The 18159-nt window shown below is 33.6% G+C and overlaps 2 protein-coding genes across 2 annotated transcripts in view; both read left to right on the top strand.

Moving 5' to 3' along the window:
• The window catches only part of LOC143082833 (uncharacterized), an 85809-nt gene extending 77404 nt beyond the window's left edge, over positions 1–8405 (top strand). Inside the window, exons 5-7 of the mRNA XM_076258743.1 lie at positions 5461–5552; positions 7172–7436; positions 8046–8405. Coding sequence (XP_076114858.1) covers positions 5461–5552; positions 7172–7436; positions 8046–8173 — 485 coding nt within the window. The 3' untranslated portion in view covers positions 8174–8405. The remainder of the gene's footprint in view (positions 1–5460; positions 5553–7171; positions 7437–8045) is intronic.
• Positions 8406–9771: 1366 nt separating this feature from the next.
• On the top strand, positions 9772–17331 carry LOC143082832 (metal cation symporter ZIP14-like). Its single transcript, XM_076258716.1, has 7 exons — positions 9772–10088; positions 11230–11401; positions 12068–12237; positions 12907–13035; positions 13608–13866; positions 15453–15640; positions 16935–17331. Exons 1-7 carry the CDS (start codon positions 9849–9851, stop codon positions 17082–17084), a joined length of 1308 nt encoding a protein of 435 aa, XP_076114831.1. The 5' UTR covers positions 9772–9848; the 3' UTR covers positions 17085–17331.
• The last annotated feature ends 828 nt before the right edge of the window (positions 17332–18159 follow it).

Below are 18159 nucleotides of genomic sequence, written 5' to 3'. Positions count from 1 at the left end.
GTTTTATAGCGGACATGATCCTAATTTCGTAACTACAATCCCTTTTGAAATAATGTGACCTACCGAGTAAAATTTATTACCGGGTTTGTACTAACATAGCAACACAACGGGTGCCACATGTGGAGCAGGATCTGTTTACCCTTCCGGAGCACCTGAGATCACTCCCGGTTTTTGATGGGATTCGTGTTGTTCCGTCTTTAGTTTCCTATGTTGTGTTTAGTGTACCATTGTTTGTTTGTTTGTTTTCTTCTTTTTTAGCCAATGCGTTTTCAGTTTATTTTCTACTTATGATTTTTAATGTCTCACTGGTATCTTCCGCTTCTCTTAATAATTATTGTGGACTATCCAATGGTTCAGGCAAATCATGGAATCCTTTATCATTATTGTGGACTATCCAATGGTTCAGGCAAATCATGTTATCCTTTATGATTATTGTGAACTATCCAATGGTTCAGGCAAATCATGGAATCCTTTATGATTATTGTGGACTATCCAATGGTTCAGGCAAATCATGGAGTCCTTTATGATTATTGTGGACTATCCAATGGTTCAGGCAAATCATGGAATCTTTATGATTATTGTGGACTATCCAATGGTTCAGGCAAATCATGGAATCTTTATGATTATTGCGGACTATCCAATGGTTCAGGCAAATCATGGAATATTTATGTTTATTGTGGACTATCTAATGGTTCAGGAAAATCATGGAATCCTTTATGATTATTGTGGACTATCCAATGGTTCAGCCAAATCATGGAATCTTTATGATTATTGTGGACTATCCAATGGTTCAGGCAAATCATGTTATCCTTTATGATTATTGTGAACTATCCAATGGTTCAGGCAAATCATGGAATCCTTTTAGGATTATTGTGGACTATCCAATGGTTCAGGCAAATCATGGAATCCTTTATGATTATTGTGAACTATCTAATGGTTCAGGGAAATCATGGAATCCTTTATGATTATTGTGGACTATCCAATGGTTCAGGCAAATCATGGAATCTTTATGATTATTGTGGACTATCTAATGGTTCAGGAAAATCATGGAATCCTTTATGATTATTGTGGACTATCCAATGGTTCAGCCAAATCATGGAATCTTTATGATTATTGTGGACTATCCAATGGTTCAGGCAAATCATGTTATCCTTTATGATTATTGTGAACTATCCAATGGTTCAGGCAAATCATGGAATCCTTTAGGATTATTGTGGACTATCCAATGGTTCAGGCAAATCATGGAATCCTTTATGATTATTGTGAACTATCTAATGGTTCAGGCAAATCACGGAATCCTTTATGATTATTGTGGACTATCCAATGGTTCAGGCAAATCATGATATCTTTATGATGATTGTGGACTATTCAATGGATCAGGCAAGTCATGGAATCCTTTCTTTGTGATTATTGTGGACTATCCAATGGTTCAGGCAAATCATGGAATCCTTTATGATTATTGTGGACTATCCAATGGTTCAGGCAAGTCATGGAATCCTTTATGATTATTGTGGACTATCCAATTGTTCAGGAAAATCATGGAATCCTTTATGATTATTGTGGACTATCCAATGGTTCAGGAAAATCATGGAATCTTTATGATTATTGTGGACTATCCAATGGTTCAGGCAAAGCATGGAATCTTTATGATTATTGTGGACTATCCAATGGTTCAGGCAAATCATGGAATCTTTATAATTATTGTGGACTATCCAATGGTTCAGGCAAATCATGGAATCTTTATGATTATTGTGGACTATCTAATGGTTCAGGCACATCATGGAATCTTTATGATTATTGTGGACTATCCAATGGTTCAGGCAAATCATGGAATCTTTATGATTATTGTGGACTATCTAATGGTTCAGGCAAATCATGGAATCTTTATGATTATTGTGGACTATCCAATGGTTCAGGCAAATCATGGAATCTTTATGATTATTGTGGACTATCTAATGGTTCAGGCAAATCATGGAATCTTTATGATTATTGTGCACTATCCAATGGTTCAGGCAAATCATGGAATCTTTATGATTATTGTGGACTATCTAATGGTTTAGGCAAATCATGGAATCTTTATGATTATTGTGGACTATCCAATGGTTCAGGCAAATCATGGAATCTTTATGATTATTGTGGACTATCCAATGGTTCAGGCAAATCATGGAATCTTTATGATTATTGTGCACTATCCAATGGTTCAGGCAAATCATGGAATCTTTATGATTATTGTGGACTATCTAATGGTTTAGGCAAATCATGGAATCTTTATGATTATTGTGGACTATCCAATGGTTCAGGCAAGTCATGGAATCCTTTCTTTGTGATTATTGTGGACTATTCAATGGTTCAGGCAAATCATGGAATCCTTTATGATTATTGTAGACTATCCAATGGTTCAGACAAATCATGGAATCCTTTATCATTATTGTGGACTATCCAATGGTTCAGGCAAATCATGGAATCCTTTCTTTTTAGTTGTTAATGTGTTGATTATCAATACACATTTATCGTTCATAATATTCATAGCTTTGCCTAATAGTAAAACAATGTGCATCCGATATTTTCTCTAAAATCGATGGCTTATATAAGCCACTTATCAGGATGGGAACACTTGTATGCGATATGAATACAAAGTCGGACAGTAACAATGTAATGTAGAATAATCAAAACTGATATCTGAAAGACTTATACTAGTAACTTAAAACATCTGAAGAAAGTCTTATGATAAATTTAGCAAAATTCGAACTGGATATCAACTGTTCTTCTCTTCTTGCAAACTTTTCCCTTTATTCATATAATAACGCCTTCATAGAAAGCTTCATAGGTAGACTGAGACAACAAATATTAATTAATTTTACGTTTCGCTTACCACAGACGTTAACAAAATGTATTACTGCACGTTAATAAAATAACAAAAACAAAAAGATTCGTTTGAATGATAATAAGAATTTTTGTAGTTTATTTTTATCAGATTGCAAATTTCAAGGAGTACATATCTTTGCGAAGGCCAACAAATAAATTCATGCGCTAGGCCTATTCAATGGCACAAATATACAACTTACGTGGGATAGAGGTTACGAGTGTGGAAACATATTTTCCCTATTTCCAATTTTAAAGATTTATAAGGATTAAACGCCCTCGGACTTTTATTTGTTTGTGAGTGAATTGGTCGAGTTTATACACCAATAAATACCTTTAAAAATGCGTTTAATCCTATAATAAAGGATAACAAAGAGATAATTACAAATAAGTATGACTTATATATAAAAATGAATCAGACGCTGAAGTTCAGTTGAGAACAAAACCTTTGACAGAAAAGATTATTTCTGCTTTCCTATCGTGAATTTTCGATTTCTATGTACCAATTTTCAGCCGCGCAATTATATAGAATATATATCTTCCAGTTTATACATCATATACAATTTGTGTTTTCTATCATAAGGTTGCTACAATGAAGTATTTTTAAAAAAAAAAAGTGTTAAACTAAGGGATCCTTAGTAGTGGTAAAGTTAAAGTCATTCTTCAAAATTTTATGAACGCCATCATGCATGATTCGGTTGGCCGTTATGGAATGTCTGTATCACAGATGACCACTGACATGTTCCAACATTCGTATCTACAATTCCAGCGTCTTTTCCTTTATTATTACAATACCGAATGAAACTGATCACTGAGTGTGAATCTTCCCATAAGCGACTAGATGGACGACACAAGCGTTATAAAATGGTAGAAGATACCAAAGAGACAATCCGAAAATCCGTTCTTAGTCCAACTGTTACCCCTTTATAATGTTTCTTTTTCTTCTTTTGCCAATCCCTGATGGTCCTTATAAAGAAAGATTGACCGTAGGTTTCTGTACATTTCCTTTCTTGGTGAAGCGGTTTTTACCTCTTGCCCGGTTATCATTTGGGATCAAATATTAGTGACTGTCTATGTTTCTTCCAAGTTTCCCATTTTAATGTTTTAACAATATTTGTGACGCAGCAAGGTGTTCGGTCTGTAAAGTGGTTGTTTACAAATCTCGCTGCTCTTCTCTGTACCTGCTCTATTGCCTTGATCTTGGTGTTGACTTATTGGATCCCATACTGTGCATGTATATTCGACTGCAGGTCTTACCATGAATACATATGCAGCTGTTTTTATTTGTTTTGTGCAGCATTTGAGATTTCTGTGTATAAATCCCAAAGTTTCATTAGCTTTGCCAACTGTTTTATATATGTGTTAATCCCAGGTTAAGCTGCTGTTGATTGTTACTCCTAGGTATTTGAAGCCTGTACCGAGTAAGGAATATGACAGTTGTTATTCATTCGTTTTATGTGTTTTATCATTTGAATTTGCCATTTTATTAGGGACCTTCCGTTTTGAGTTTACCTCGGAGTTCAGTATTTTTGTGATTTTACTTCTTTTCCACTCAGTTACTTTGGTCAGTTAATTCACGATTCAAAATAACATCATTGCAGCTTTACTTCATCTCGGTTTATCAATTCCAGACATTTTCAAAAAACTGTAATATCGAAGTTCATAAATATCATTACAAAGCGTCCTTTAAATCAAAGCTTGTGATGGTTGTAATGAAATCTGAACTTATACATTAAGTCTTTTTTTTTTGTTGGTCGGCCCTTTACCTTGTGTGATCAGTGACTTGGCTTATACTTGATATTCAGTGGTTGTCGTTTTTTGATGTAGTTTATAAGTGTTTCTCGTTTTCTTTATAGATTACGGACCGTTGGTTTTCCTGTTTGAATGGATTAAACTAGTCATTTTTTTGTATTATAGCTTGCTGTTGGAGAGTTGTTTTGTTGGCACTCATAACACATCTCATATTTATATCATAAATTTATCAGACCAGTAGACGACTATATGGATCAGTTCAAAAAACAATATCATTTAGTTCAATTGAAAAAAAATGATGAGTTTAGATTAATCTGGAGTTCACAAATTGATATAATATAAAAATTAAAGTAAAAGAAAGTTTTAACGAACTTTGGTTTAGAGTAGTTGATACATATCTCGTATAAAAAAAAATGTCAGGTAAATTTGAATATTTTTTATATTTAATGTTAGATTTTGAGAAATTTGTTTACATCTATTTATTTATCTAGGTATACTGATGTAAAGATATTCAAAGTATAAATAAATATGTGACTAAGCACAAAGCATATACAATTTGGATGTATTCTTCAGTAGAGAAAACTTTCCACTTAATTCACTGCGTAACTTATGATTGGGATGACGATACGAGTACTAATTAAATTCAATCACGGACCTTCAATGTCCTGGGTGTGATCCAGTACAACATAATAAGAAAACAAATTTACTGACTTCAGATTACGTAATATAAGTACACGTTATTACATCGGTTATTGCCCTAATTAGATTATTTGCAAATAACAGTTAGCCAAACGAAGGGTTTTCAAATTCAGATTATATTTGAATAATACAATATCTATTTTTCAGATGAAGACTTTCTGATTACTGAAGGAGTTGAAAGATTCAGGCAGAAAAGGTATAATCCAAAAACAAGACCAACGATTGAATTAGCAGATTATGTAGGTTTCATTTCGTTTGTACTGCGCATCGCCATTTTATTGCTTGCAACAAATTCATGCATTAAGGCAAATCAGTTAATTTTGGGAATTTCATATCGTCTAATAATGGCCACTTCAAAATAAGTTTTTGCATCATTAAAAGCAATAGTTTTTTGCATTATATGATAAATGATCAAATGTAAATATCAAAAGTGAATACATGAAAATAAATATAAGATAGACAGACCCCTTAACCATGGCATTAGAAAAGCTGCATTTCAGATGTATAGGAGGATGTGGCATTGGGATTAGAAAAAATGCAATGACTGAACGCGAGATCAAAGATGATTGTAACTAATAAGTGAATGTTAGACTCAAAACATAGTACATCTTCAATTTGTTTTAATATTGTTTATTATAATAATGATCAACAATATGCATGCATTAAGTGCAATATCAATGTAAATACCTTACTCACGTGATGCTATCTTATGGTGTAATTTAAGATGTCGTTTTTACAACACACCAATTTACTCTATAAATAAAAACTTTTATCAGGATATATCATTAATTATATGTTTTTAAAATTCAATCGGTATGCTTCCAGTACTTGCGTACTTAATAATAAATTAGTTTAGTACTTTTAAATGAACTGGAATATGACTATTAAAAAAGAGAATGTTGTCTCATTGACAATCATACCACTTCTTATTTTTATATGACCATTTAAAAATAACCAATCATATTTTGTAATTTTTCCACTTGATGTATCTCATTGTCAAAGTTAATAAACTGCGTGAACTTTTGTAATATTTTCATGAAGTGAGAACTATATATGTTCCCTTTTCAAAAAATAAATTCAAATTGAAAGAAATAATCCAATATTACTTTCACTGAATGAAATATAATGCAGTATAATAGTTTGTGACAGCATGAACGGTTTAGAATACATGACCCATGCAACGATGACATAATTGCTATAAGTATAAGGCATTGTTTACCAACAGCTAACAGACTGATTCATGTCCAAAACTAGGTCCAAAACAACAGACTAAAACAAATCTGATATGCAGCAACATATCAACATACAACAACCACTGAATTACAGGATCCTGATTTGTTATAGGCACATACAGAATGTGTGTGTGTCCGCGGGGGGGGGGGTGGGGGGGGGCGGGGGGGGGTTAACTTGTTTGAAGGCGCCAATCCTTCCCAAAAAGACACCAAGTACAGATGTGAAAGTACTCGCAGATACTGAGAGCTTTGTCAAAGCCATCAACAACTAATAAAATAAGCATGCATCTAAGACTAAAATATCAATCAGTACACATCCAATGGATTTAGTGTAAAGACGTTATCAACAATCAGAGAAAACATGACCTTGTGCAATGAAGGTCCTCTGAACTTTAAAACTTACCAATCCAATCAAATGTAACAATTTTTACCATCAAAATTAATCGAAATTTAGACCAGTTTAGCATTTAATGACTAAGACAGCATCTCAAGCTTCAGCTTTGGGAGAAATAAAACAGAATTATATTGTAAAATCTGCCTGTTTAAAACACTGTTTTATTAATAGAGGTTAAACTTCAGAAATTAAATTATGCATTCAAATATAAAACGTATTATTTTCTCTACAGTATGAAATTGGAGATGACAGCGTAATAAGAGATGGATACTGCATCATGGCACCTGGAGCAAAGATCGCTGTAAACGAAATATGGCTCTATGGTATTCTTTCAACGTTATCGAAGCATAGACACAGGAAAGCACCGAAAGAAAAGGAGAAAGCTGGCTTTGACATTCTTAAAAGGTTAATTGATGGTTTCTATGAACCTTGGGATCTAGCTATAGATGGAGGAACAAAAGTGTTTCAGGATTCCAAGATATTCAGAGCATTAAGAAGTAAGTAGGAAGTAGAACTATAAAATATAAAAAGAAGATGTGTAATTTTCATTGACACAACTCTTCACCTGAAACTGAATGAAATAGAAGTTTACAACTATAGGTTACCATACTGCCTTCAATACTGAGCAAAGCCCATAACACATAGTCAGGTATAAAAGGCCCCGAAATAACATATTTAAATCAATTCGAACAAGAGAACAAACGGCCTATGTACAAAACAATGAACTAAGGAGTTTTATTTATAAGATATGTGTATTATAAGGACTAGTGTGTAAAGTAATATATATCAATAAAAGATAGTCCAAAAATAGTTAAAGAAGACAACATAGTATTGGGTCAAACAAATATAAACGTTGCTCTGCTTTTAGCAGAATAGAAGATCAGGTTAATGTAGGTTAGTAGGTGAAAGATTTTTTAATTATTTTTTTTTAGATAATTTGCATCGACTAATAGTGAAATGTTTTATGTTTAAACGATGCCTAACCAGAAGTGTATATTAATAAGCTTCTGAAAAGCAGTTTTAGGTCTTTAATTATAGAGAGATCATATATTTCTATCACTTTGCTTTTATTTGTGACAATCATAATGTCATCTTATGATTTACAGGTTATGCAGAGCACAATCTAGAAATGGACCAAAGTACTTTTACTCGAGGTTGGCTGGAAAAAATGTCGTCGGCCAAAAAGACAGTTAAAAGACTGAACAAATTAGCTAGTGAATCTGAAAAACAGTAACGAATTCAATATATTAACATGGGATTACTATTGCTTAATATAGACAAAATGTTTTCCATTGTCTTTTTTAACCAAAGTTTACGTCATCTGCATGAAAGGAACGACTTATTTCCGGTGAAATAAAAGACTTTGTATGTTAGAATATTTTGCCATGTTTCCAATTTTCAATACTACCTCATAACAGTAGTTTTGTTGTTTCTGTTATGAAATAAATTGTCAGAATAAACAGAAACTGTTGAATTATTTCGTTCACACTCTTTGACTTGGACATTAAAATGGTTAATACTTTGTGTACCAATAAGTTGTTAATACACATTTATTACTTACATAAAAGCTCAAAATGTCATTGCTGAAAACATGGATATTAAAACAATAAGTAAGTCCCAAATAACGTGTCGTACAACAATCACTTTCGGATAATAAAGATATTATATATAAGCTCTTCTATACACGTATCTTGCATTAGAAAAAGACAAACAAAAAGATCTTCAGAAACTTCTCTGAGTATGGATTGTCCTCTGGATTATCCTTTTAGTTCAAAATGTACACCCTTTTTATGGAGAGCTGTGCAGGTATGAACTTATTAGCATTACCAGTATATCAAGTCATCTGTTTACAAATACAAATTAAGGGAAACAGATAAAAGATTGTAAACACATTATGTATTTACATTTACGATATCTATCCAAAAGTCCAAATCTAAGATGCGTAGTTAGCTAGATCAAAGGACGAACCTACTTTGTAAGAGAGCAAAGTTAAAGGAGGAACATATATAGATATACTATTCCTAGGTTAAAGGCTTAAGTAACAGCAAAGTTTAATCAAGTTATCCGACAAAGTAATGATTTAAAAGGCTTTACACAAGAATACTTGAAGTAAGTAATCTGAGCTGATTTTAGTTTGGGTAAGTGCTAATTATAGTGACAACGACTCCAGAGCCTTGCAATCCATGTGTAGTAGTCCAGCATTAAAAAATGGTTTAAAGAACGAAGTGCATTTGGTTGATTTTTCATGTTATTCAGATCGAGAAGAAACATCTATGAATAATCACAACTTTATCCCAAACATCCAAATCGCAGCACCTACTTCGACGTCTTATGCATACATAGTTTTTTCATGGTTAGGCCAATTTTTGTACTGTACTGAAGTATTGTTCAATGGACTTTAGTCAAATCCCACAAAGACTTGGACCTGCAGATGCTTAAAAGCTTACTATATAAGATCTCAAGTCATGTTTTCCAACTTTTGCAATTACGGAGCATACGAGACACTTAGCTTTATTATGTATCTCTTGAATGAAAAAATGAGATTATATCAGATGTCATAAATATTTGTTCAATGTCTATCGTATGCATACGACTGCCAATCTAGACATCTCAGTTTCTGACCCGTTTCACTTTACGGACAAAACAAATTAAATATATAAACTTGAACGCCTAAGATGACGCTGATAAATAGATAATTCACAATTTAAATATTTTATTCTTCGGACTCTTGTACTAAATACTATCTATTAGTAGTCGACGTGCTGTTTACAAATATGATAATGAAAATCAAATCTATTTACATACCATATCATATATTTTATTATTCGTATTTAATGCATTAACACATCTTGTGATATACTCGGGTATATAACTGGGTATATTTAAATACAAATACACATTGTGAAAGCATGGTTATTTCGGGAGCATGGATTGTTTTTATTTCTTCCTGCGTCGTTATAGAATCTCATATTCATGACAATTATTTTGAGTCTCTGATAAACAAGTTTAGTTCCGATGGTTCACTTTCTCAACTTCAGTTCCAGGAACTTGCTATTGATTTAACCGCTAACAAACTTCCAGGAAATTATTCTTCAGATTGTGATCATCAGTCTCCAGGAACTAGTTGTAACAGAAATCAAAGTATCCAGGTATTTATATATTTTTTTTAGAAAAGCATTAATAGCTGGTTCTTTTTGGTAAGTACATCACCCTTTGGGTGAACCACGTTTATATATATCTATCCTATGTTTCTATTTTCCTCTAAAGTTAACTGTTTTCAAACATGCATATTGGACCAGTGATAGTCGATTTCAGTGTTGTTTAATATAACGCTATACCATGATTAGACTTTTCTTGATTGTTTTACATTTTGGAACCTTTCATGGCTTAGTAAAGGATAAGTGTTTTGCTCATTGTCAAATGCCGTACGATAGATAGTGACTAACTTTTACGTCATTTTGTCCCTGTTGTCGAGTTGCCTTATTGGCAATCATACCACATATTCTTATATTTACATATTAGATATTATTATAATACATGTAGGTTATAAAGTTTACAAACTTTAAAGTCTGGACAAAAAGGACTCAGAAGCTCACTTAAAAGTCATATTATAAGGTATTTCTCGTGTAAGTGTCTTTCAGACTTCAAAAACAGACAAGTGTCCATAAAATTTGACAATTCACGAACCTTTGAAATAAGCAACTGTTCTTGTAGAACTTACACATTTGCTTATATGGAATTTCTTTAAATACGCGCAGCTCTATTATCCTCACTTGAGATCCGATAAAAAATACTCTCTATGGGTTAATCAGAGTACATGTAACATGAAATAAACATGACTGTGCCATTAACTGAATGTTCTTAATGTGCGCATTAGGTTTGATCAGGTAACTGCATCATGTGCTTCTGATTTTTTACCCTCAAACATAAAATTATAAGTTCATATAAAAAATGAATATACTAAAATTAAGAATGAAAATGGGTATATGTCAAATAGACAACAACCCGACCAAAGAGAAGACAACAACCAAAGGTCACCAATAGGTCTTCAACGCAGCGAGAAAATCCCGCACCCGGAGATGGTCCTCAGCTTGCCTCTTAATAACATTGTGTACCAGTTTAGTGAAAATGGACGTCACACTAAACTCCAAAACATATAAATCAAATAAAATTGAAAACATACAGGACTAACAAAGGCCAGAGGCTTCTGACTAGGGACAAGTGCAAAAAATGCAGCAGGGTTAAACATGTTTTAAGAGATTAACCCATAATTTCATTCTTTCATTCTAGTGTCTGGGATATGATGATATTTTTAATACATATGCCAAAAATGGAAAAGTGGATGAAACGGCCCTGGTTAAAGCAGTACCTGCACTTCTGTACTATACACAAGAAGACATTTGTATGAAACCAGACACCGCGATATACCATAGACATCATAAAAAGCCATCTTCTTCACAAGGTTATTAAACATACTATTAATCTAATTTAAGTAAATTTGAAATTACAAACATGTCATATAATCGTTGCGCTTCATCGGTATACATATGTCTCTCTTATTCGATTCGTTTTGAGTACTAATCAAAAGATCTCTGAAATATTGGTCCTATATTATCATAGACATCTGTAAAACGTGTGTGCGGATGCACGTTGGGCAAATAGTTCCATCCGTGACAGGGTCGAGTGAACACTATTAAAATTGTCTGTTGCTGCTTATTTCCTAAGCACGCGAACTCGAAACAATGCGTCCATATGAGGTGATACTCATGTGGTCTAATGCCGTATCAGCCTACAGGAAACTCGGTGCTGATGTTGTTGACCACAACAGGGTTTATGATCCATATCACATATGCATGTTCGTGTCATAAAAACCTTAATAATATTGAAACATTGCATAAATGTGATTTCATGGCCTTTTTTTGTTTTCTGTACGGTATGGGTTTTGCTCCATTATTGACAGCAATATAATGACCTATAGTTGCTTATTTGTATGTCATTTTGTCAACAATATACATGTTTATCCACCAGAATCTTATACTTTGTTCTAGCTTATTTTCTTATTATAAAATGAATCAAAAAAGTATAAACCCAACACTGTACCTTGTATATATTTTTGTTTATATTTTAGCATGGGGTTACGGCATTGGTTTTGTAAGTTTGATAGTTGTAATATCAAACATTGGAGCTTTTCTTGGACCTTGCATGAAAACTCAACTCTTCAAAAGAATCCTTATGTTCTGTGTGGCCCTTGCTGTAGGGACTTTAGGAGCAACTGGTCTTCTTGTCCTGACTCCTGAGGTATTGCATATATATAGTATACGTAACTAATTGTCAGTGCAAATTTGTTTATTTAAAAAAATAATACTGAACATATACTAAGATTTTCGTATAAGAAAACTCATCAAAAATACTATGCTTTATACTTATAATTTTGTAAGCTAGATGCGCGTTTTGTCTACAAAAGACTCATAATTGACTCTTGAAAAAAAGTTTATAAGGTCAAATCTATAGTAGGAAGTTGAAGAGCGTTCAGGACCCACAGATGATTTTACAATGTCTTAAGATGTTGAAATAGGATAGACTGTGTGTTAACTGTAGAACATAAGTTTAACTTTAGAAAGGAAATAAACTTACGAAAACAATATCGGTCTGATTTTAGCTCATAACTTATTACGAAAAAGAGTTGTGACAGGCTACAATAAAACTGCAACAACAGGACAAGAGGATCCTCGCTTAGAAAAAAGTACTTTCAACAGCAGTGTTTTAGGTACCAGTATTGAAATATCAATAGGTATGCACTGCTATGGTCTAGGGTCAGAGAAATGAATTGACTTTGAAGCTGACCTCTTTTCTTGGTTGTTTTATTTAGGCTTTAGGAATAACAGGAATAAACAGTCCTATTCCAGACTACAACTTTTATTTTATCTTAGACACTCACCTCAACTCTTGTTTTTTTTTTTTATCTAGGCTTTAGGGTTGACAGGAATAGACAGTCCTGTTCCAGACTACAACTGGAAGATGACGACTGTGTTAGGAGGAATTTACTTTGTGTTTGTGTGTGAGAGATTGCTCAAGATGATTTTAAAGGGCAAGAAGGTAAAATTGATATTATTTTCAACTGGTAAACACACAGAAATATTGTGCTATTCTGCTTGCACTAAATAAAATTGAGAATGAAAATAGGGAATGCTGTCAAAGAGTCAACAACCCGACCTAAGAGCGGAAGACAGCCCATGGCCAGCAATGAGTCTTTAACGCAGCGAGAAAATTCTGCAACCGGAGGCGGGCTTCAGCTGCCATGAATATACTTTTTACCAACGAATTCCAGATAGAAAGAGCACTACATTAATTTGACATACCTAATATATATTAGATACATGCTTTAGTTCGTTCAATGTCAATTCTATCCATGTTTATAGTAGTTAGGGTTGTCAACCAAAACTCTGAAAGCTAGTTGTCAATGCTTCATGTTACTTACATTTTATAACCTTAACTGAATTCAACACCAAACTTATTGAAAACTACGACAGAAGTATAAATGGTTGATAACAATTGGGTTCAAGAAGGAAGATATTTAAAAATAAAAGTATTCAACAACAGGTACAAATTTTGAGCCAAGACGCGCACTAACACTTGGTCAAAGAACTAATGTAAACTATATTTCGCAGAGAAAAGATGAGGAAGAGGAAGTAAAATTAAATGAACAAGGTAAAATAAAAAATGAGACTGACCATTCACACTTTGACCCAGAAGATATGGATACCAGTGATGGTGGTGTTAAAACAGTTGCTTGGATACTGTTGCTAGGCGACTCTATTCATAATTTTGTGGATGGGTTGGCTATTGGTGCGGCTTTCACAGAAAATGTTTTTACTGGTGTGAGTGTAAGTCTGGCTGTTATTTGTGAAGAGTTACCACACGAATTAGGTAATTAGGTAATTTTCCATTTTAAGTCATTGTCCTGAAAGCTTATAAATGTAGACAAGAGACAAATACTACATATTAAAGTCTCACCTTATGTACATACATATAAAACATGGAAAAACATGTATTTTTAACATAGATATAAGAAGATGTGGTATGAGTGCCAAAGAGACAACTCTCCATCCAAGCCACAATTTCTAAAAGTTAATTATTATAGGTTAATGTACGGCCTTTAACACGGAGCCGTGACATTATATGAAGATCTAAGACATTCTTTATTCATTGATATAATTCATCAACATAATTATAAGTTTCCACTTTATCAGATGATAAAAAATATGTATTTTAAATCATATTCAAAAGTGAAAATGTTTGTAGTTCTATTGCCAAAACCAGACATAATATTTCATTGCGACGACATAGTATGTTATATCGTTGAAATTCAAAGATGATATATTTTATATGTGCATGTATCATGTTTATCATTGAATGTGCATGGTGATATTGCACTTTTATGTTCTGTGTGAATAGCAAAACTATGTTTAATTCTGATGTTTTATATTAAAGTCTCTCATATTTCTTTTAAGAATGGCAAATACTTTTTATATTGTGTATCAAATGTCATATTTTGTTAATACGTGTTTGTATGAAGTGAGACTTTGGCTATTGAACACATATAAAAGGTATATAACAGCGTATAACACAGAGGCCACTATAAAAAGAGTAAAGATAAACTGATTAAAACATATTTTAATAAATTAATTTATATACAAGCATTAAACATATAAAACCCTTTTTCATTTTAATAATATATCGCGGCAGATATTGGCAGTGTAACTGAATAGCATAGTTCTACCGATATTATTAAACATAAATGTAAGTCTTTCATCATCATACATATGTAGCTTTATGTCACTTGTCATAGGACTTTAAAAAAAAAAGTGATCAAACATTTCAAAAATAGAAATCATTAATAAAACATATATCGTCTTTCTGATTCATTTTAAACACATGTGTGTAAATTTTATAATCGGACATGTACCAACTAGCCAGCAACCCAACGATAAGATAAAGTAAGAACAAACGTTACTTACAGCAAAATACTTGAGTGTGTAGGTACAGGTAATACCTTTGGCTAGTTTGGTTGCTAGCTGAACCGTGAAATCATTATTAGGTTAGGTAAACTACTCTTCTTTCGTAGTAGTCTAGTCCTACAAGCAAATAAATTGGTTATCTGTCGGTCAAGTCTACTCTTAAAGGAGTAGTACTACTATACCTAACATTAATGACTTCACGGTTCAGATAGCAAGTAAGCTGACCAAACGTATTACTTTTACCTACACACTCAAGTCATTTGGCTGTAAGGTTCTTTAAGATAATTATTTTCATATAAATTTCTCTCCAAAATATGGTAAACTTTTGTTATGCACAAGTCCTGATAAATTGTACATTTACAATCAGATATAATCGGTATTCCTTAGTTAAGACATTAACCTTAATAGTGTTCAGGTTCTTAATTATTTTCTGTGTATGCAGATATGTTCCTAGATATATTTATAAACATAATATAAATCTTCTTTTTTTAAAAGGAGATATTGCCATTTTACTACATTCTGGTTTGACTATGAAGAAGGCGCTGTTCTACAATTTTCTGGCAGCAATAGTCTGTTATGGAGGCCTGATTGTAGGAATAGTAGTAGGCGAAAATACTGATGCAAATCGGTGGATATTTGCATTCGCTGGTGGATTATTTATTTACATTGCTTTAGTCGATATGGTATGCGCAGTTTGATTTTTTTCTAATTTTTGTTGAAAAGAAACGAATGTAGTAAAGAAAGGCGATGGTGTTTTCGTATTTAATCTATTTTGCCAGTATATGTACTTGTCTTAGAAAAAGAATCCTACGTAGTTACCTTTGTATAACATTAAGGTATATAGGAATTTGTATTCTGAGATAAGTGCATGTTTTTACAGCATATAATGTCAACAGCAAAAAAGGAAACAACTCGGAGTAAATTAAAAAAAACACAGAGGTCCAATAAACGATCTTGAGCAAATAGACAAATCTCTACATGATATGTCATGCACTAAAACGTCCTTACTCTAACATCTAACAGGAAAAGTCACTAAAATTTGATGCTGGACGCTTGTCGTCCAGTGTTGAGTTATTGCATATTCAGGACGAGTACAATGACCACTCCATTATACTAGAACGACATGTTGAGAGGGATTTTTAACGTGCTTGTTCACAAGCATAACAGTCCACAGTAAGGCATATCAGCCGACGAACACATTATTCGGACTCCAGGGCAACTAGTATTTGCTAGCGCGCTCTTACTCCTTAAACCTACGTGATTAGCGGAGAAGCACCAAGTACCAATTTCTAAGTCTTTTGTTTGACAAGGCGATAGATCGAACCAACAACCATACGAACTAGCGGCAAGAACACCACGAGATCACTTAGTTGGTTCCACTCTGACAACGATGATATAGTGGGTCACAAATAACACAAACGACATTTGTGAAAAAATAATCTTGTATAAAGATGAAAAAAAAACATTAGATGTAGGAACACTGCATTAAACTAGAACGACATGTTGAGACGGATAACAGTACCACAGTAGGACATATCACCCGCCCCTAACACCTTTCTGACTCCGGGCTAGAATACTCGTGCTGGTATCATGATACTGTGAGAAATGTCTTTATAAACTCATCATATATACCAGGACTAAATTTTGTATGTACGCCAGACGCGCGTTTCGTCTACAAAAGACTCATCAGTGACGCTCGATTCCAAAAAAGTTTAAAAGGCCAAAATAAAGTACGAAGTTGAAGAGCATTGAAGACCAAAATTCCTAAAAGTTTTGCCAAATACAGCTAAGGTAATCTATGCCTGAGGTAGAAAAGCCTTAGTATTTTAAAAATTCAAAATTTTGTAAACAGTTAATTTATAAATATAACCATATCTATATTATGCTACAAAATAGTGTGTGTGTGTGTGTGTGTGTGTGTGTGTGTTTTAAATTTAGTATGCACTTATTCAATGAGTATATGTTTTATTGTTGCAGATACCAGAAATGAATGAACAAGCAGTCACATCCCGGAAAAATCAAACCGAAAGTACTTTACAGATATTCTTATATCAGAATACTGGGCTTTTATTGGGTTTTGCCATTATCATTATAATATCGTATTATGCCAAATACATTGACTTGTAAACTTAGTGTGCGTGGTCAGAGACAATCTAAACTTAACGTAGACTGTCCCTGGTGTGATGTATGAATTTATGTGAGAGTGGATCACAGTGGAGTGGAAGAAGGGTGACAAAGAGTTCTCCCGGCTACATTTTGTTGTTGAATGTTATCATACATTAAAAAAGGGACTATTTCCAAGATGGAATGTAAATAATAAACTTTTATACTTCAGCTCCTTGTTTTTTTTCAATATTAAAAACTAAAAATTTAACTTTAGCTTTTGTCATTTTCTTAGTATAATCGAGTACTACATATGCTGTCTAAATACACTTGTTAATAAGACTTACTACTTTAGATGACAGAAACCAATCCAACGCCGTACAGAAAACGTAGTAGTTGGCGTATTCCCGCGTTAACATGCACTCCAAAACCCATTGTATCATGGAGGAGTGTTATGCCGATTAACGTCCGAGTGCTGTATCCTAGGTGTTAGATGATTGACCTTCATTTCACTGCCTCACGGCTTTGGTCCTGATAACGCTTCCTGTCATCTTTAGAACTACGTCCACGACTCATCTACCAGTACTCCATCATCGAGGTTAGCGGGCTGCCAAGCAGACCAAATTGGCCCTGAAAGCAGCCGTTGTGAAGAAATAACACCAAATTAGTAAACAAACCAAAAAGAACTCACAAAACCAAGATGGCGACCACCACTCGTTCCTGACCGATGGTACAAAATTATTCAAACGCTCACCAAACGCCTTCGTGCCCGAGCCGACCGTGCGAGGGCTGTATAGCCAGTCAAGGTCGTTAAACACTTCCATTTGTTGTTGTAGATTAATAGACTACCGACGTATCGTGGAAAGGCAATATAGCCAATCATCAAGAACGATATAAGCTTCTACGAATGGAAGAATAATGTGTGGAATTAAATGTGGTCTGACATGCAGCCCTACCAAGGCAAGCTAAGCTTACCACCTACTATTTAATAAGCGCGAACTACATGGCTTCTTGTAATAAGGGTGAATTGAAGTATTGATTGCTCTATTTCTACTTTCAAACGTTAGGCACGATGTTCCGTTACATTTAAAATGCGGCG

The sequence above is a fragment of the Mytilus galloprovincialis genome, chromosome 7, assembly GCF_965363235.1.
Source record: "Mytilus galloprovincialis chromosome 7, xbMytGall1.hap1.1, whole genome shotgun sequence".
Taxonomy (NCBI): Eukaryota; Metazoa; Mollusca; class Bivalvia; order Mytilida; family Mytilidae; genus Mytilus; species Mytilus galloprovincialis.
The sequence above is the reverse complement of the archived record's forward strand: the minus strand, read 5'-3'. Positions and strand labels throughout refer to the sequence as shown.

Excerpts from the sequence above, each read along its gene's own strand:
- LOC143082832 (XM_076258716.1), top strand. The coding sequence starts at position 9,849 with ATGGTTATTTCGGGAGCATGGATTGTTTTTATTTCTTCCTGCGTCGTT. Across the intron at positions 10,089-11,229 it reads ACAGAAATCAAAGTATCCAG|TGTCTGGGATATGATGATAT; the intron begins GTATTTATATAT and ends CTTTCATTCTAG. Across the intron at positions 15,641-16,934 it reads ACATTGCTTTAGTCGATATG|ATACCAGAAATGAATGAACA; the intron begins GTATGCGCAGTT and ends TTATTGTTGCAG.